At 40.7% G+C, this 21,964-nt stretch overlaps 1 protein-coding gene across 32 annotated transcripts in view; it reads left to right on the top strand.

The window, feature by feature from the left end:
* Positions 1 to 5,948, top strand: part of Mycbp2 (MYC binding protein 2) — a 245,859-nt gene extending 239,911 nt beyond the window's left edge. For all 32 annotated transcript variants that reach the window (XM_076545493.1, XM_076545490.1, XM_076545488.1 and 29 more), the window contains 2 exons: positions 726 to 891; positions 5,118 to 5,948. In XM_076545493.1, the coding sequence (XP_076401608.1) occupies positions 726 to 891; positions 5,118 to 5,233 (282 nt within the window). In that variant the 3' untranslated portion in view covers positions 5,234 to 5,948. The remainder of the gene's footprint in view (positions 1 to 725; positions 892 to 5,117) is intronic.
* Positions 5,949 to 21,964: the final 16,016 nt, after the last annotated feature.

Below are 21,964 nucleotides of genomic sequence, written 5' to 3'. Positions count from 1 at the left end.
ACCCCTGCAGGTGGTGTATTCTGATATATATCAGGATCGTACATGATTTTCCAAATTTGTTCATGTATGTTATTTCTTTTCAATATTTTCATTCTATAGTCATCTTTCATGAAATGATATATTTGTGGGTGGAGGGAGAGATTTGGTTTTTCAAGACAGGGTTTCTCTGTGTAACAGCCCTGGCTATCTTGGAACTCACTCTGTAGACCAGGCTGGCCTCGAACTCACAGAGATTTGCCTACCTTGCCTCCCAAGTGCTAGGATTAAAGGTGTGTACCACTGCCTGGCATGATACTATATTTAAACAAGGGAAAAAATTATTTCATTTCATAAACCTGCACTCAAACTTTTAGGCTCTCCCATCTTTAATGAAACTTTCATAGTATACCCATGAGATTGGTAGATAGTAAAATATTATTGTGCAACTTGCTAGGTGAATAAAGCATTCATGAGGAAATAAGTTTGCTCATTAGTCAGATAGAATGTGTGGGAGATTAAACTTGAACTTGAGGCTTTGGTCAGATCTTTTGGGCCACACGTTTACTCATTAATTTTTTTAGCCTATACCATTGTTTTTTCAATCAGCTTTCAGAGCTACATATACTCTCAAAATATTGATTAATAAGCTATGCACTTATTAAGTCTACTATACATGTATTCAGCTATTGTAAGTATAGTTGAAATACCTCACTATAATCTTGTGTTTCTCTCATCTTTTGTTGTAGATGTGTCCCAAACATGGAACAGACTTTTTGGAATACAAGTGTCGCTACTGCTGTTCAGTGGCTGTCTTCTTCTGTTTTGGAACAACACACTTCTGTAATGCTTGTCATGATGATTTTCAAAGAATGACTAGCATTCCTAAGGAAGAACTCCCACACTGTCCTGCGGGTATGTTTTCAATATTTTCAGCTCACACTCATGATCTATAGAGTATTGGGATTTAAACTTTCTAATGGTAGCTTTCTGAATGTGATAAAATGCTGAGGTCATGTGAAGGATGAACCATCTCCTGAGGAACAAGAGCAATATCTACTGGGAATTAGAAAAGTCTGCTGCCAGAGAAGGAAAAACAAGCTGTGTGAAGTTTAATGTCTTAAATTCATGGCAGAACCACGTGAAAGGATTGTTTTAATTGATTTTGGGGGTGGAGGGGATTAACTATGATGCCTTTCATATACTAGCAAATACCATCGAATACAGTCTTTGTAGTTTTTATTTGGGAACAAGGTCTCAGTAGGTTTCCCAAGCTAGCCTAAACTCACTCTGTAGCCCAAGCAGAGGCCCCAAATCTGCAGTCTCCCTGCCCTAGCCTCCTGACCGGTTGGGACTACAGGCCTGGCCACCAGGCCCAGTTTGTGATGTTTGGGGGGTTGTTGTTTTTGTTTTTGTTTTTGTTTTTGTTTTTTTTGCGCCCTCCCCTTGGGGGGGGAGGGAGGCAGGGACGGTGTTTTGGGCTTTTTGTTTATTTGTTTCCTTGAGGAGTTTTCCATAAGGTAGACAGATGATGTAGACTACTTGGAAAGTAGCAGCACAGTAAGTACCAGAAAGCTAGGAAAATTAGAGTCCACCAAGAATACAGAAGAAATGGCTGTCCATGGAGATCAGGCTAAGGAAAAAAGAACACAAAACCCAAGAGTCTTAAAAAAAAAAATTGTAAGATGTCAGAAACCTCATGGTCATAGGGAAGAAAATACCAGGCTTGAGAGTTAGGGGGTAGAGAGAGGTAAATAAGAAGGAGAGGAGAATTTTATGTGAGCTGTGTCTGTAGTTAGTATAGATACAATACACAGTGACAATATATAGTTTTGTTCCACCTTGAAAGCACACCTCCCACCTTTGGCTTGTACAAATGGTAGGTCCCCTAGAAATCAGTGCAGTGGCTTCACCTCTCATACTCACCACCCTGCAGTCCTAACTATGGGACATACTGTAGGGGAGAACAAACAGGCACATATCCAGGGCTCATTACAACAGTTCATGTAATAGTAAAAGTTGGTAAATAACAGTAGGGTCCAAGAAGGGAGTTGGCTGATGATACCAAACACTGCCAGTTACTATTTAAAAATAGGATTTAAAAATAGGAGGAGGAGGCAAAGGATGAGCCTCTTTGTGCTGATCTGTATAGATCTAAGACATAGCATAGGTGAGAAAAGCAAAGCACAGATCAGTGTTTGCACTGTGCTGCCTTTGGGAAGAAAGGGAAAAGTGGGATATAGACTCATTTATATGTGCATGAGTAAATATTGCAAAATAGACAAGAAACAAGAAAACTTTAATTGATTAACTACTGAGGAGAACTGGGGTAAAATTGTAGAGATGGGAAAGTAAATAGGTGATTATAATTTTAAAAAAAACCCTTTAATATTTTGACTTTTAAGTCATATTAAATATATTGCCATTTGTTTGTGTCAGATAAAAATTGTTTTACTGATCCCCATAAAAATCCCCTCTAATTGATAGCAGACTTGGAAAGAAGTAAATTGAAAATGATATGAGAGACCAGAGTATTTAGGATGACTGTCAGTAAATGAAGATGAGAGCCTGATAATGAGGAAGACAATTGAGCTAACGTCAGCAAATGGAGTGAAGAGCAGGGAGTATCAGAGTATCTTAGTTCTGAAGGAAAGTGGAGTATTCAGTAGAAGTTGTAGTCAAAGTCTGGAAATAAACAGGAGCCAGGAGAAAGTCCTTTATGCTTCCTGGCCTTAGGTCATGGGAGAAGCCTAGGCAACAACCAGTTTGAGTTGAGAAAATTTGAAGGCAAGCATAATCATCTGGGAAAATCCAAATTTTACTAATGATGGAAATGGTATTTTCTTAAAACAAAAATGCCAAGAGTGATGTTTGCAAAGAAGAAGTATTCCAAAGGACACAGTGGTGGGGTAGTAGCTGAGATGAGAGGCCAGGGCAGGGCAGGGCTTCCATGTGTGTGCAGATGACCAAGTCATACTACAGAGGGACTTTGTCCTTTACCCAGTTGTGAGTCACAGGAGTGAGGCAGCCCAAGAGTGGAGAAGGAAAGAGAAAGGAACTAATTAATATTCAGCCCCTGGGCGTTTTCATATTTATTTTCTTATTTAATTTTTTTCAAACCTCCAAAGTGGAGAGTATTATCTCCATGTTCACAAATTGAAAGTTGATCCTAAAGAAATTAGTGAACTGACCTAAGCTATCATAAGTATCAACACGTATCCTAAAGTTTGCTCACCCAGCCTCACACCTTCCCATTTGTCAGCTATTCAGAGAACTGAAATGACTAGAAGTTAGAGTGTACAGCCATACCAGTAGAGAAGATAGCCATATGCAGTGTGCTTAAAAGGATGGAGGAGCAATTCTGTACCACCCTCAACTCTATTCATGGTCCCATCTAATATGTGGATGAGGACAGCAGTAGAGATGCGGAGCTGAAGTAGACTGTCGCAGTCTTTTTAGAGTCTCTACCAAATGTCATGAATTCACAAGTTTACTAACAAGTGTATCTGTCACTATTCTGGAGTTGGGCAAGTCTGACTTCAAGATTCTGGCAAGCTGCTTAGTGTCTAGGGGGCCCACTCTCTTGTTTCTAGTCAGTACCTTCTTGCTGTGCTCTTCATAGGACAGAAGGCCTCCCAGGTCCATTCACTTATAATGATTCCATTCCTATTATGTGCTCCACCCTCTTGACTCAGTCACGTCCCAAGAGCCCACCTCCTAATGCCATGAATTTGTGGGCCATCAGAATATTCAGGCTATAATATAATTCCCATATGTCCATGCCTAAAGATTTTATTACCTTGGTGCCAGGATATTTAATGTTCATACCACCATGTAAGTAAAATATTGCTGTGTCCATCTAATGAGTGACAGAGATCTAGGAATAAGGATAATTAAGTTAATTGCACCTCAGTCTCTTTATACAAAAAATGGTGGTAATAGGGTTGGATTGCTGTGATGAAAAAATTAAAAGGACAGTGCCATGGTAAACACTAGAGTGCTTCCAGATGTTTTACTTCATTTGTTTTTACTTTTACTCTTACTATTTCTCACCATAGTGTCAGGTAATGTTTGAGCTCCTTGAAAATACAGGTCATGTACTGTTCTTCTCTCAAACCCAAGTACCTGGCAACACTATTCACACACTTAGGCAGTAAATGATTATGAAGTAAATGGCCCCTTATCTTGTGGAAACCCAATCAGTGCAGTAAGCAGAAGCCACCACAGATGGTATCATTTCCTTCACTAGATCTACAGTGTTGTTTGAGACAGGAGGTCTGCTCCAGTTTATGATCTATGACAAACAGAATCAACTCATTATCCAGCATCTGGTGCCCTCCCTTGTTGACCCCATCCTGGACCTGTGCCTGTATTTGTTCAAAGTCGTGTAACTGCTCTGGTCACTGTCATCTCAGACCATTGCCCAAGCCGGCAACTGGTTTTTCCTCTGAGATTAGCTGTCTTCACATACCTACACCCATGCCTTGCCCTCTTCTTACAAGATCAATCTGTCATTGTTCGGTAATGGTAATACTGGCTAACATTAATCACATACTTATACCATACTATTTATCTATAATACATTTTAAATTTTTTAATAGACAAGATCAGGTTTTGTTTTTACATTAGTATAAGCCTACCTGATTTCAAGCTGGTGTCTTTCCCACAGTGTTTCTTTCCAGATTACTACAGTCTGTTATTGTAATGTTTGCTACTAATCTCTCTTCAGACATTTTTAACAAATGACACTCACTACCAGTCTTCCCATTTTGCCAGTGTACAAATTTTTCTTCAGTGAATGTCGATGTGAATATGGTTTATTTATATTTAAGTTTGATTGCACTTGTAAAACAAACTTCCCCCACAAAAATGTCCTGTTTTCCCATGCAGAATTGTAGCTCAGTGGTCCTCTGGGTAGGATGTTCTGGGTCAGGGGCCATTTCACTTACTATTATCTCATATAGATACATGATCTCTCATGCTGCCGTTTTCATGGTGAACATATTTGTGGTAAGAAAAAATTATTATTAGTTTATCCATAGTCATGTTATTTCTTTTAATAACTTGATTTTTACTCATATGACATTTATGTGGGTGTGTTTTAAAATTACATTCCTTTACCTCCTTCAAAATGTATACAGGTCCCAAAGGCAAACAGCTAGAAGGAACTGAATGTCCCCTCCACGTTGTTCATCCACCCACTGGGGAAGAGTTTGCTCTGGGGTGTGGAGTGTGCAGAAATGCTCACACTTTTTAGAACATTCAGATTCTTTGTCTACAGAGAGAATAGTTGCCTTCATCCACTGGGAAGACGCAGTGAAGTTTACGCTCTGCTCAGGATAAGAACGGGACCATTTTACATCCGTGAAAATGAACCATTGACAGTGCAAGAATGATGCCAAATACAGTGTACATAATTCTTGCTACGGAACCTTCCCTGTTATTTTGGTTTATCTTCTTTTCAACCAAGATATCAAACTTGTGAGGTGTTTGCATGTGGCCATTACCGTCATTGGCCTGTGAAGCATTGGACATTTATAGATAATTGATATAAAAGGATCACCATACTCATGAACTAAGAATGATGCTGGCTTTCGAGCAAAAAAAGAAAAATAATCACTGTTTATTGTATACTGCCTTTTTGTAATCCTGTACAATTGCATCACGGGTGGGGATAAAAAGAGGAATATTCTGGTTTATTTCCTAGACTGTTATTTTAAAAAAAAATTGTGTTAGTAAGGCCTATAAATGTAATAAGTATCACACTGTATATAAAGCTATCAATGTTTGTCCTGTATAAGAATGAACTAAATTACAAAAGCAGTTTCATTTAAACTTCTAGGTTAAGTTTGAGCCTGAAATTTTAATGAAGTGCAATACTGAGTGTGCCTCATTATCTTGCAGCTGTAAACATATTGGAATGTACATGTCAATAAAACCACTGTACATTTTTATACAGTGATAAAGTCTAATATCTGTGTAGATAATTTCTTGAAAAACAATGTAAACAGCTTATGAAGCATAAAACCCACCTATAACACAGTCATAACTTTCCTGTGTGGGAAAATAAAAATATCAGTAAAGCACACTGATGGGATCTTAAGCATGGGGTAGAAAAATCATGAAAATAAATACCTAAAGATGTGTCTTCTCATAGATACATATGCCAAAGACAGAAGGAAGCATTTAGGAAATGAGTCTGCATCTGTCTTCTTAGCCAGAAGCCTTTTTCATCTTTTATACAATAATAAATTCACTAGTTTTTATCTTCTATAGACTCCAATGTATGTGGGCATAGCTTTACATGTATTTATTAGATAGTTACTATTTATTTTGCTGGTGTTTGGTTGGTTGGATTTTTTTTTTTCATTTGAGTTATTGAAACTGTTAAATTTTAGATTTATAGTTCATCATAAGTCAGATTTTATGTATTTCATGACACCAAGGAAATATTTGAGCCATTTTCTAAAAACTTTCCACTGTTGGAAATACGGAAGTTTGTCAATATATAAATTATTAACAAATACAATGGCATTAATTTATGTTAAGTGGCTATGAGAAGTTTAAACAACTTTGGGCACTGGGGAGAGAGCACAGTCAGTAAAGTGCTTGCCGTGAACATGAGATCCAGAATACACTATTTTTAGATAGATAGACAGACAGACAGACAGACAGACAGACAGACAGAACACAATCAGTAAAGGGCTTGTCGTGCACATGAGATCCAGAATACATGCTTTTTAGATAGATAGATAGATAGATAGATAGATAGATAGATAGATAGATAGATAGATAGATAGATGGGTGGGTGGGTGGGTGGGTGGGTGGGTGGGTGGGTGGGTGGGTGGGTGGGTGGGTGGATGGATGGATGGATGGATGGATGGATGGATGGATAGATAGATAGATAGATAGATAGATAGATAGATAGATAGATAGATAGATAGATAGATAGATAGATAGAGCACAATCAGTAAAAGGCTTGTTGTGCACATGAGATCCAGAATACATGCTTGATAGATAGATAGATAGATAGATAGATAGATAGATAGATAGATAGGTGGGTGGGTGGGTGGGTGGGTGGGTGGGTGGGTGGGTGGGTGGGTGGGTGGGTGGGTGGGTGGGTGGATGGATGGATGGATGGATGGATGGATGGATGGATGGATGGATAGATAGATAGATAGATAGATAGATAGATAGATAGATAGATAGATAGATAGATAGATAGATAGATAGATAGATGATAGATGGATAGATGGATGGATAGAGATAGATAGATAGATAGATAGATAGATAGATAGATAGATAGATAGATAGATATACATAAATAGATAGACAGACAGACAGAAGCTATGTGTAGTAGCACTACCTTGTAATCTTAGCTCTGGTTACTCAGAGATGTGTAAATATCCAGGACTTGGTGACTAGCCAGCCAACCTAGCCTACTAAGCAAGCTCCAGGCCAATGAGAGACTTTGTCTTTAAGAAGCAAGGTAGATGACTCCTGAGAACAGAGGTTCACCTGGCCCTACACATACTGCATGCACACACACACACACACACACACACACACACACACACACACACGATAGAGGTGGACAAAAGGGGAATGCCCCCCAAAATGGGGCTTGCCCACTGTATTAGTTAGGGTTTCTATTGCTGTGAAGAGACACCATGACCAAAGCAACTCTTATAAGGAAAATATAAAATTGGGGTGGCTTGCTTACAGTTCAGAGGTTTAGTCCATTATCATCATGGTGGGGAGCATGGCGGAGTGCAGGCAGACATGGTACTGGCTACATCTTGATCAGAAGGCAACAGGAAGTGGACTGAGGCACTGGGCATGAATAAGGGCATATATGAAAACTCAGAGCCCACCGTCACAGTGACATACTTCCTCCAACAAGACCATATCTACTCCAACAAGACCACACCTTCTAATAGTGCCACTGCCTATGAGATTATGGGGGCCAATTACATTCAAACTACCAAACCTACTATGCACGAATCCCTTGGTTCAAGACACAGAATCGCATAAAGCAGACATCGCGGTACACAACTTAAATACAGCACTCTGGAAGTGGAGGCAGGAGGATTGTAAGTTCAGGATCATCCTAGGCTACATAGCAGTTCTGAAGCCAGCATAGCATAGATGATATTTTGTCCCTAAAATGAATTTGTTTTGTTTTGGTTTTCAAGACAGGATTTCTCCGTGTAGCTTTGTGCCTTTCCTGAACTCACTTGGTAGCCCAGGCTGGCCTCAAACTCACAGAGATCTGCCTGGCTCTGCCTCCCGAGTGCTGGGATTAAAGGCGTGTGCCACCACCGTCCGACATCCAAAATGAAATTTTAATACAAATTATATGTGTATTTATATGCTATAAGCTCTTGACACAGGTTACTAATAGCTATTGTCTTTGCATGCTCTAATAAAATTCATAACAATACCCAAGCCAAAAACTTCAAAATTCATGAAAAATCATTATTGGTTTGTAATTTTGTTTTGGTTGTGAGAGCATAACTAAAGCCATTTAGCTGTAAGAGTGACATTTCAAGAAGCAGAGATGGGTTTCACAATGGAAACTAAAAGCCAGAAGAGCCTGGAAAGATGTGCTGAAGACTCTAAAAGACCATAGATGCCAGTCCAGACTACTATACCCAATAAAACTTTAAATCACCATAGATGGAGAAAATAAGATTATTCCATCATAAAGCCAAATTTAAACAATATCCGTCTACAAATCCAGCCCTACAGAATGTATTAGAAGGAAAACTACCACAAGAAGGTAACTATACCCTTTGAAAACACAAGAAATAAATAATCTCACACCAGCAAAATCAAAAATGGAAAGAACACACAAACTCATCACCACCAACAACAACAAAATAACAGGAATCAATCATTGATCATTGATCGCTGTCAATATCAGTGGTCTCAATACCCACAATAAAAAGACAGACTAATGTGGGAGCCCATTTTCAGGTTCCTTGTAGCTTTACCGAGCAGATCTGCATAGAGAGGATGATTAGGACCATGGGTGTCTGAGATGGTCTGCACATGGCTGTGCTGGGGGGAGGTCTTTTGCTCCACCCCCTTGGTGTCTCTATAAATACCCTGGGGCAGAGATAGTCTGGGCCCATTGGAATAGGTTCCAGGCCCTCTCGAGGCTATGCTTATTCTATTTATCTCTACATTCTAAATCCTTCTATCTAATATTTCCTGCTGTTTGCACTCAAGAAAACTCTGGGGAACTGTGGTGATACTGTGTCCCCCAATATATTGTTCACCTTAATAAACTTATCTGGGGTCAGAGAACAGAACAGCCACTAGATAGACATACAGGCCAGAAAATGGTGGCACACACACCTTTAATCCTACCATTCCAAAGGCAGAGATCTGTCTGGTTCTCTGTGAGTTCAAAGCCACACTGGAAACAGCCAGGCATAGTGACACATGCCTTTAATCCCAGAAAGTGATGGCAGAAACCAGAAAGGTATTTAAGGCATGAGGACCAGGAACTAGAGTCTGGTTAAACTTTTAGGCTTTTGAGCAGCAGTTCAGCTGAGATTCATTCTGGATGAGGACTCAGAGGCTTCCAGTCTGAGGAAAACAGCATCAGTTGAGGAATTGGCAAGGTGAGGAAGCTGTGGCTTTTATGCTTCTCTGATCTTCCAGCATTCGCCCCAATACTTGGCTTTGGGTTTGTTTTTATTAATAAGACCTTTTAAGATTCGTGCTACAGGGAACTGTGGGGTTGGTCAGAAACGCCCCGCAGACTAACAGAATGGATTTGAAAACAGGATCCATCCTTCTGTTGCATGCAAGAAACACACCTCAACATCAAGGATACATATCACTTGAAGGTAAAACGGATGGAAAAAGATATTTCAAGCAAATGGAGCTAAAAAGTAAGCTGTAATATCGGACAAAAATAGACATCAAACAAAAACTAATCAGAAAAGATAGGGAAGGACACTACATACTCATCAAAGTAAAAAAAAAAAAAAAAAAAAAAAAAAAGTTCCATACTGACCCTCACAACTGATAGTGGGAGACTTCAGTACACCACTCTCATCAATAGGCAGGTCATCCAGACAACAACTAAACAGAAATACTGGAGCTAACTTACATTATAAACTAAACGGACCTAACATATTTACAGAACATTTCACCCAATACCTTCTATTATGCACCTCATGAACTTCCTCCAAAATCGGCCACATACTTGGACACAAAGCAAACAGATGCAAGAAAATTGAAGTAACTTCCTGCATCCTATCAGACCACCACAAATTAAAGCTAGATATCAACAAAACCAGAAACAATAGGAAGCTTACAAATTCATGGAAACTGAACAACTCTCTACTGAATGAAAAATGGGTCGAGACAAACAAAAAAATTACTTTCTAGAAGTCAATGAAAATGAATACATAATATAGCCAAATTATAAGACACAATGAAAATAGCACTAAGAGGAAAATTCATAACACTAAGTGCCTATGTAAAAAAAAAAAAAAAAAAAAAAAAAAAAAAGGTGGAGAGATCTCATACTAGCAACTTAACAGCACACCTGAATACTCTAGGACCAAAAGAAGTAAGCATACCCCAGAGGAGCAGAGGGCAAGAAATAATGGAATTGGGGGCTGAAATTAATAAGATACAAACAAAGAGAACAAAACAAAGAATCAATGAAACAAAGTTGGTCCTTTGAGAAAATCAACAAAATAGGCAAATCTTTATCTAAACTACTAAAAGATAGAGAATATCCAAATTAATAAAATCAGAACCAAAAAGGGAAACATAACAGACATTGAGGAAATCCACAGAATTATGAGGACATACTTTTAAAACCTGTACTCCACGAAATTGGAAAACCTAAAATGGACAATTTTCTGGATAGATACCACTTACCAAAGTTAAATGTAGTTGGATTTTCTTTAGGCCATCAGCTCACAAATAACGACAGAGACTTACTATAAATTATGAAACCTTAGCCTTAGCTTAGGCTTGTCCCACTAGCTCTTAGAACTTAAATTAACCCATTTATTTTAATCCTCATTATTTTACATGGCTCAGTTACCTTTACTCTGCACTGCCCATCCTGCTTCCTCTGCATCTGGCTGGGACCTCTGCTTTTCTTCTTCTCAGAGCTCTCTGTCCCCAGAAGCCCCACCTAAACTCTTCCTGCCTAGGTAATGGCCACTCAACTCTTTACTAAACCAATCACAGTGACACGTCTTCACACAATATAAAGGAGTATTCCACAACAGTTAAATCAAGATCAGATAAACAACCTAAAAGAGCTATAACCCCTAGTGAAATAGAAGCAGTCATTAAAAGTCTCCCAACCAAAAAAAAAAAAAAAAAATATCAAAAAACAGGGCCAGATGGTTTTAGTGCAGAATTCTACCAGACTTTCAAAGAACTAATGCCAATGTTCCTCAAATTATTCCACAAAATAGAAACAGAAGGAACATTGCCAAATTCAGTTAATGAGGCTACAGTTACCCCGATACCAAAAACACATAAAGACACAACAAAGAAAGAGAATTACAGGCCAATTTCCCTTATGAACATAGATGCAAAAATACTCAATAAAATACTTGTAAACTGAATTCATGAACATATAAGATAGATCATCCACCATAACCAAGTAGGCTTCATCCCAGAGAGGCAGGGATGGTTCAATATACAAAAATCAGTAAATGTAATCTACAATATAGACAAGTTGAAAGAAAAACCATATGATCATCTAATTTGATGCATTAGCAGCCTTTGACAAAACACAAAACCCCTTCATGATGAAAGCCCTAGAGAGATTATGAATAAAATAGACATACATAAGCATAAAAAGGCAGTTTATAGCAAGCCTCTAGCCAACATCAAATTAAATGGAAAGAAACTCCAAGAAATTCCACTAAAATCAGGAACAAGACAAGATTGTCCACTCTCTCCATATTTATTTAATATAGTATTTAAAATCTTATTTAAAGCAAGAAGACAACTATAGGATATCAAGCAGATACAAATTGGAAAAGAAGTATTGTTATTTGCAGATGATACTTATGATACTTATGTATACTTATGGTAGTATACATAAGTGACCCTTAAAAAATTGTACCAGGGAACTCATAGCTGATAAACACTTTCAGGACAGGAGCAGGACACAAGACTAACTCAAAAACATCAGTAGCCCTCCTATACACAAATCACAAATGGACTGACAAAGAATCAGGGAAACAACACCTTTCACAATAGCCTTGAATAATATAAAATATCTTGGGGTAACTCTAACCAAGCAAGTGAAAGACTTGTATGATAAAAACTTCAAGTCTTTGAAGAAAGAAATTTAAGAAGATATCAGAAGATGCTCATGGATTGGTAGGATTAACGTAGTAAAAATGGCCATCATACCAAAAGCAATCTACAGATTCAATGGAATTCCCATCAAAATTCCAACACAATTCTTTACATACCTTGAAAGGACAATTCTCAACTTCAGATAGAAAAACAAAAACCCCAGTATAGCTAAAACAATTTTGAACAATAAAAGAACCGCTGGAGGTTTCACCATTTCTGATTTCAAGTTGTGCTACAGAGCAATAGTAATAAAACCACATGATATTGACATAAGAACAGACATGTTGATCAATGGAATCAAACTGAAGACCCAGACATAAATCCACACACGTATGGATACCTGATTTTTTTATAAAGAAGCCAGAAATGCATACTGAAAAAAAAGACAGCATCTTCAACAAATGGTGCTGGCCAAACTGGATATCTGCATGTAGAAGAATGCAAATAGATCCATGGTTTCACCCTGCACAAAACTCAAGTCCAATTGGATCAAAGACCTCAACATAAAACCAGATACACTGAATCTGATAGAGAGAGTAGGAAACAGCCTTGAACTCATTGGCACAGGAGCCAGCTTTCCAAACAGAACCCTGATAGGGACAGCATTAAGATCAACAGTTAATAAATGGAACCTCATGAAATGGAAAAGCTTCTGTAAGGCAAAGGACACCATCAATAAGACAAAATAGCACCCTACAGAGTAGGAAAAGAAATTTTAACAAATCCACATCCCATAGAGGACCAAAATATATAAAGAACTCAAGAAACTATAGATATCAAAAAAACAAACCAATTAAAAATGGGGTACCTATCTAAACAGAATTTTCAATAGAAGAAACTCAAGTGGCTAAGAAACACTTCAAGAAATGTTCAACATCCATCAGTTACTGGCTTCATCCAATAACTGATGGAAGCAGATGCAGAGATCCACAACCAAGCACCAGGCCAAGTTCTGTGAGTCCAATCGAAGAAAGGAAAGAGGGATTATATGAGCAAGGGGTGCCAAGATCATGATGGGGGAAATCTACAGAGACAACTGAACCAAGCTCATAGGAACTCACGAACTTTAGACCAACAGCTGTGGAGCCTGCATGGGCCCAGACTAGACCCTTTGCAGACAGGAGACAGTTGTACAGCTGGGTCTGCCTGAGGGGCCCCTGGCAGTGTGATCAGGATTTATCCCTGTTGCATGAGCTGGCTTTCTGGATCCCATTACCTACGGTCAGACACCTTGCTCACCCTTGATGCAGTGGGGAAGGGCTTGGTCCTGCCTCAACTGAATGTACCAGGCTTTGCTGTCCCCCCCCCATGGGAGGACTTACCCTTTTGGAGGAGGAGATAGCAGTTGGTGGGGGGAAGGCAGGGGTAGGAGGAACTGCAGGAGAGATGAGAGGGGATCTGTGGTTGATATGTAAAATGAATTTTAAAAATTTTAAATAAAAAAATGTTCTACATCCTTAGCCATTAGGGAAATGCAAATCAAAGCAACTTACACCTCACACCTGTCAGAGTGGCTAAAATCAATAACACAAGTGACAACTTATGCTGTCAAGGATACTCCTCCATTGCTGGTGGGAGGGTAAACTTGTACAGACACTATGTAAACCAATATAGTGGTTCCTCATAAAGATGGGAACTGATCTACCTCAAGACCCAGCTATACCACTCTTGGGGATATACCCGAAGGATGCTCGATTGTATCAAAAGAACATTTACTTGACCATGTTCATTGTGGTTTTATTGATGAAAGCCATAAACTGGAAACAACCTAGATGTCCCTCAACAGATGAATGGATAAAGAAAATATGGTACATTTTTATTATTCAACTGTTAAAAATGACATCATGAAAATTGCAGGCAAATAGATGGAACTAGAAAAATATCATCCTAAATGATGTAACCCAGACCCAAAAAGATAAATATGGAATGTGTTTGTTTGTAAGTGGATATTAACCATTAAATAAATGATAACCAACCTACAATTCATAGGCCTAAAGAAATTAGGTATAGAAGAAGGGATGGGTGGGACACATAGATCCTCCTGAGAGGGGAAATAGAATTCATTTTGTGGGTAGACTGGGGTCAGGTGGGGATTGGAATGGGAAGAACAGGTGGGATGGGGGAAGGGAGGTAGGATTAATGGAAGGACTGAGAGGAGAGACAGCTGGAGTTGAGGGACATTTGAGGGATAATTTAAAAACCTAGTGTAGTGGAAATGTCCTAAAATGTATGAAGGTGATCCAAATTCATTCTCCTAATAATAGGGGAGAGAGAGTCCCAATTGGCCATCTCCTGTCACCAAAGGAGGCTTCCAGTACTGGGATTCTGTTGCATTCAATTGTGTTATTGGCCAAGGGGGTCCCATGGAAATCCCCAAATAACCCAAACTGTTGCTAAGACAGTGGGTCACTCCCACAAACTGACTGCTGGGCCCCTTAGCTGAGGACAATGCCCACAGCACTCATTGATTGATCCCGGCGAAGTCAACCTGGTGCCTACATGGAGGCTTCACTCCTACTTTCTAGGGTCTTTAGTGTGGGGAGACACTCTGCAGGCTACCAAGAAAACATAAACACCAACTCAGACACAAAACATTTGACCTACAATCTGTCCTGCCTGCAAAATATGCTAGGATAATGGTGGCGCCAAATTCATGAGAGTAGCCAAACAATGTCTGACTTGACTTAAGACCCACTTCATGGACAGAACCACACCTGGCACTGCTTGGGTGACCAAGAACTAGAGACAAGATTGCCCAGAAACCTAGGGTAAAACAAAACATACTGGTCTATAAATATATCAATAAAATGACCCCGAATGATATTCCGCTATATGCATTGATCAATGCGTTGTTCTTTCATCATCAGAGAAGCTTCCTTTGGCAGCAGATGGGAACAGATACAGAGATCCACAGCCAGACATTATTCGGAGAGAGAGTCCTTGGAACTCACAGCCCTAAATGGGATGTCTGTGACACAAATTGCTAATTGGTCTTTTAGTAAAAACTGTGAGCCTGCTCTGCCATGTGATGCTACTGCTACAGTGTCGCTGATACGATAATAACTGGACACTGCTAATACGGACTCTGTTGCAAGAGGACAAGGCTATTTTGTTTTCCAAGAGTTTAGTGGGAGGGCCGTGGCTCATCTCTTTCTGGGGTAGAATCCAGGTTAGTGACAGCCTCCAGCTTCTAGCATGTGTGGTGTCTACCAATATCTTCCAGGAAAGCCTGACAACATGCTAGACCTAGACATTTTTACCCAGACAAGTACACTGTGATCAAAGGTAGCTTAGAAAAACAACTCTAATGAAACTCATTTCTAGAGGAAGTTCCAATGAAGAGAAATGATGAAGTAAAAGTCAAGGGCTGGAGAGATGACTCAGCAGGAACAGTGCCTGCTGAGTAACTGTGGGTACCTGAATTCAAATTCCCAGAAGCCCCATAGCAGCCAGACATGTTAACATGAATCTGCAGTCTCCGTGTTCCTATGCTGATCTGGGAGGCAGAGGCAAGAGAATATTGGGAAACATGCCTGGTGTGCACACTGGTCATCTAAACCGAGACCCTGCCTCAAACAAGGTTGAAGGCAAGGACCAGCAAGTGCGGATTTTCCTCTGCCCTCCACAAGTACACTATGGGATGCATACACTGTGATCACACACATGAAAACACACACATATCATACAAAGATAGAAACAAACAGAGCCGGCAGGAAAGCTCAGTGAATAAGGACACTTGCCACCATGTAGCTAGAGTTTTCCTGCCTTGCTCACAGTCAGGACAAATCTCTCTCACCCGCCAGTCCCACAGCCGCTCAGACCCAACCAAGTAAACACAGAGACTTATATTGCTTACAAACTGTATGGCCGCGGCAGGCTTCTTGCTAACTTTTCTTATAGCTTAAATTAATCCATTTCCATAAATCTACACCTTGCCACGTAGCTCGTGGCTTACCACCATCTTCATATGCTGCTTGTCCTGGTGGCGGCTGGCAGTGACTCCTTCTGCCTTCCTGTTCTTTCTTTTCTCCTCTCTGTTAGTCCCGCCTATACTTCCTGCCTAGCCTCTGGCCAGTCAATGTTTTATTTATTGACCAATCACAGCAACACATTTGCCATACAGAACATCCCACAGCACCACCGAGCCTGGCAACCTGCTCCGTCTGAGGACATACATAGAAGAAGGTGAGACACAATCTCTGCAAGTTGCCCTTTGACCTCCACAGGCACCCAGTTCACGGGCACACGTACAGTACAAGGTTTGACCTTGCACCACCACCACCAACAAAGCAATAATAGATTACATAAAACCTGAAATAAAAGCTAAGTTGGAAGATCAGTGTCCAGTAAGCAGGCCATGTAATCAGAGTCACTAAGGCCATGAACAGCTTCGCAGCTAAATAGCTTCTGTAACAGCATGTCCTACATTTTCTCAAAATAAGCAAATTCAGGTAGAGTGCTAACCAAACTGGTAAGTTTTAAAAAGCAAAAGTGAGAGAGAGCATGTCAGAAAGCATTTAGCAAGAACTAAGACATTGGTATTCCTCAGAAGTGTATGTAAACTATTTGGCTTCATTGGTTCCTTTAATAAATATTTGAGCACCTGCTCCAACCAGGTCAGCACCTAACAACACACTATGGTGAGGGCAGGACTGTGTTCCCAGTTGCTTAGTAACCTTGACTTACTCGGAAGTGCTTAAATGGATTGTGTGACTTAATCAGTGCCTGGCACTGTGCTAAGTGTAGGAATGAGACATTCACAGAACTCGAATACAGATGTGTAAAGAATACAACACATTGTTAACTAAGAACTACAAGTGTAGTTTAATGGAATAAATTATTTATTGATGGCTTATAGTAGCTAACCTTTGTGCTAAAGCCTGAGTGTGGGGAGAGAATAATGCCCTCCCCAATTTTGCCAGGTGTTGATCCTTGGAATATATGATTTGAGAATGGAAGGACCTAGATTTTGAATGAGGTTACACTGGATTAACCAGTAATCAGAAGGGTGCCACTTGGGAGAAAAAAAAGAAGTAACTGGATCAGTCAGAGAATACAAATGAGGTGTGGGGGGATGAGGAGGAAGACACGGAGGGAGGGGAGGGCAGTGCACACACAGGACGTGGTGATGAGCCATTGTTGGCCTTAAAGATGGAGGAACAAGTCAGGCATAAAAAACCGCAGGTGACCTACAAGCCAACCTGGAAAATAAGTAAACAGGTTCGCCTCTCCAGATTCCAAAGGATCATTGCCCTGCTGACACCTTGATTTTGCCCCTTTTGTATTTATTTCCATAACTGCACAGATAGAAATGTTTAGTGTTTTAAGCCCCCAAGCCTCTGGTAATTTTGCAGTGGGTAAAAATGACATGCTCTGTCATTCTTTGGTCGTCCCCAAACCTATAAAACAGTATCACTGTACAGATGAGCCAACTGAGTCATACAGAGAAAAACAGGAAATAGCTCAATGACTTTTTTTTTTATATTGACAACACATAGAAATAACATCTTGGATGTAATGGATTAGGTAAAAGTAAATAAAACTGATTTTATCTATGTGGGTCTAGGCATCAAATCCCCTGGAGCTGGAGGTATAGGCAGTTGTGAGTGGCCCATTGTGGGTGATGGGAACTGAACTTGTGTCTTCCTAACCAATGAGTCATCTCTCCAGTTCTCCCTTCACCTTAGCGAGTGTGTGTGTGTGTGTGTGTGTGTGTGTGTATGTGTGTGTGTGTATGTGTGTGTGTGTATGTGTGTGTGTGTATGTGTGTGTGTGTATGTGTGTGTATGTATGTATGTGTGTGTGTGTATGTGTGTATGTGTGTGTGTGTATGTGTGTGTGTGTGTGTGTGTGTATGTGTGTGTGTGTATGTGTGTGTGTGTATGTGTGTGTATGTATGTATGTGTGTGTGTGTATGTGTGTATGTGTGTGTGTGTATGTGTGTGTGTGTGTGTGTGTGTGTGTGTGTGTGTGTCTCCCTTGTGCGCTGCAGCTGAGGCTAAAGGGAGTCATTTCTCTGCCACTACCTTGGTTTCCCGGGATCAAACTCAGGTGGACAGGCTCAGCAGCCAGTGCCTTTACCAGCTGAGCCGACTTGCCAGCTCTCCTTAACTTTGTAATGTGGCTCTGCAGACGTTTAAGTTGCACATGTACCTTGCACATATTCCTAAAGGACAACACTGATCTCGATGCTCATCTCGGTAGTTTGAGTTTCTCATTTCTCATTTGATTTTTTTTAAAAAGAAATTCATTAACTAATACATAAAATTATACACACTAATGGTGTGATGTGATATTTCAGTTACTATATGCGCTTAAAATTTTTACTGTTTGATTTTATGTGTATGAGTGTTTGCTTGCCTGCAAGTCTGTGCACCACATTCATGTGGGTTCATCTGATTCATCAGATCTCCTGGGACTGGAGTTAGGAATGGTTGTGAACTACCATGTGGGTGCTGGGAACTTGTGTCCTCTGCAACAGCAACAAGCACTCTTAAGTCCTGAGCACCTCTCCAGCTGCATCTAGTGCTTCCTGGGGAACCAGCCTCCAGCAGCACAGGCCTCAAAGGGAAGCCATGGAGAGGTCAGGGGAAAACACACACACTCTCTTGGTGTTTTCCTTCAAACCCTTTCTTTATTCTTCTTTTGCATTCTCTATTCCTTCTCTCATTCTTGATGTTTTCCTTCTAACTCATTTTAGCTCTCTCATTCTGGGTGTTTTCCTTCTAGCCCATTTTAACTCTCTCTATTTCTATCTCTATTCTTTCTCTTACAGCTTATATACCTCAGCAAAATCTTTCAGGCAATATAAAAATTACAATGTGGTTACATTCTGTTTTTCAAGTGAATGAATACAAGTAAAAAACAGCATGTTTTTCATATCCCTTACATCATTAAACATTTTACGTATTACAGGTGAAAAACAAATTATCCCAAGAACCCACATACATTCATACCCAAACAACTGGTTATAAATTAACCATGTAGGCAAGCAAGCTATTCTTACCCAGTCAGGTCTTTTACTGGCAGGCTGCATTTTGCAGTTACAAAGAAAGGGCCGATTACTTTATTACTTATCTTGAAAGGTAATCTTGTAAGGAATCTTAAAGGAATCACAAACCTAAACTTTTATACATTAAAAGGAATCAGCTCTACTTTAAATCTTTAGGGTGAATACACACTCATTAATGGTTTTTTATATCAGGAGATTGAGGGCAGAAGTGAGTATAAGGAATTAACCATCCTCTTTGGTCATCAACCAATCCTAGCAAGAAAGTGGGTCAGGTAGTAATAATGGGGCCACTTTGCTCTTGTTCCCTGACCTTAAAGAGTTCTGCATTCAACTGTGTGTCTTTCTAAAACTTTAGATTATCTTCTTGCTACTTGACACCTCAAAGCTATTTGACAAAAACATCTTAAAGTTATTTTCAAAGCTTTGTTTCAGCTGTGATACATTCCAAAACCTGTGAACACATCTCCCAACATTAAGGCTAAAAGAATTTAACTAGGACTCAGTTGATTTTCTTAATAATTAACCTAAGCCACAGTCTATATGGCTCCTCAAAAGAAACTCATGTGTTCTAGTTGTGTGACACTTCCTTGTATTTATTTAAATTCATCAAAACTATTTAAACTAACATTATTATCATCAATTAGACAGTACAGCTTAGGAAAGAATCATCTTCATAATAATCCACAGGTAAAAGTGCCCAGTAGACGGGGATGTTTCCATGAGATAAACATACTACAGTATAGGCAGTGGGGATCTCCCACACCCATTCCCACCATTCCAGATACCAGAGAAAGACAGCAGCAGCAAACATGTAAAGGCACAGCAGAAGCAAAGACATTCAGGGGTGGTCTCTAGGCCTTGTCTCTCCAAGATTCACCCATCACGGAGTTGCCTCCTGGTGGGCTGACACCTTGAACTTCAATTGCCACCTGCTGCTCCACTGACATGGCTGCCAGCACCCATCAGTTCATGTTTATGTTGTTTAATGTTTAAATCAGGTTAATCATTCTAACTCCTCAAGCATTTTTTTTTTCTGGTTAAAACTCCTTTCTAGTTTGTTTAAATGCACAATATACAATATCGTTATGTATAGTGACACTGCCATGCTTATGGTCTTACACTGTGTGTGACAGAACTTGTTCTTGTGACTACAATTTTTTGTTGTAGTTGTTTGTTTTTTCCAATAGAAGTATGTGCTTTTGGCTGAAAAGACAGCTTAGCAGTTAAGAGTGCTTACTGTGCCGGGTGGTGGTGGTGCACATCTTTAATCCTAGCACTCGGGAGGCAGAGGCAGGCGGATCTCTGTGAGTTCGAGGCCAGCCTGGGCTACCAAGTGAGTTGCAGAAAAGGCACAAAGCTACGCAGAGAAACCCTGTCTCGAAAAACCAAAAAAAAAAAAAAAAAAGAGTGCTTACTGTTCTTCCAGCTGGCCTTAGTTCAGTTCCCAGCACCTGGACTAGTGGCTCACACCTGCCTGTAACTCCAGCTCCAAGAAATCCAAAATCCCTTCTGGACTTCATGGGCAGTATACATACACACACACACACACACACACACACCTACAACTAAATGAAAATAAAGTTTATAAAATTAAAAAATAACAAAACAAATACATAAAAGCATTTTAAAATTCAGTCTGTTTTTTTCTGGCCATGGTGGCACATTCCTCCAGTGTTGGCACTGGGTGGACAGAAGCTGGCCGATCGCTGCGAGTTCCAAGCCAGCCAAACCTACAAAATGAGACCCTGATTAAAGAAAAGGAGAAAGAGGAGGAGGACAGGAGGGGGAAGAGAGAGGAGGTCAGAAAGAGAGGGGTAGGGTTACTTGCTTTGGAAAAGTAACACACAGAGCCGAAGGCACGGTATACAGCTAACTTTTAAGATTTTGCAGCTGTGAACATTTCTCATTTTAAGAAAACCCAGTCTCACCAAGTCCAAACTTTTTAAACACGTCAAACAGGTGGCATTTAAAAGACGCCTTCATTTGCAAAACGCTCCACCAGGGGTTTTCTTGTAACTAGCTGTCTGCTTCTTGACACTCCCCGTGTGTGCTTTAGGAAAAACATTCTCAGACTTCAAGGTTCCATGAATCATTAAGAATAGCTTGGGAAAATAGTGGAAAGGCCAGTATTTAAATCGCAGCGTTCGTAATCGCAGCGTTCAGCGCGCTGATTTTTCCTGCAGGCACTCCTAGGCCGCGCCCTCCCCGCGGAGGTGGCTCGCCGTCAGCTGATGTTGACGTCCGGGAGGGGTGGGGTCTCCTCTCGAGGTTGTTGACACTCCCTCCTTTTCCGCCCGGCGGGGTTCCGCCACCCAACACTTTCCGATTTTAACCCTGAGAAAAGCCAGCGCCACTGGTTGGTTGGCTCCAGCCCGCCCACGTCCCGCCCCTAAACAAAACTCCCGGGACCGTCCGGGAGGCCGGGGCCCCGCCCCGGTTCCGGCGCGCGCTCCCGCCCCCGGCCCCGCCCCCCAGAGGTCGCGCCCCCGCCCCGGCCCCGCCCCCGCTCACCCCACCCACGCCCCGAGGCCGCGCTCCCGCCCCCGGCCCCGCCCCCCCGAGGCCGCGCGCCCGCCCCGACCCCGCCCACCCCGAGGCCGCGCGCCCGCCTCTCCCCCT

The sequence above is a fragment of the Peromyscus maniculatus genome, chromosome 9 (genome assembly GCF_049852395.1).
Source record: "Peromyscus maniculatus bairdii isolate BWxNUB_F1_BW_parent chromosome 9, HU_Pman_BW_mat_3.1, whole genome shotgun sequence".
NCBI lineage: Eukaryota > Metazoa > Chordata > Mammalia > Rodentia > Cricetidae > Peromyscus > Peromyscus maniculatus.
Note: the sequence above shows the minus strand (reverse complement) of the source record. Positions and strands in the feature narration are given on the sequence as shown.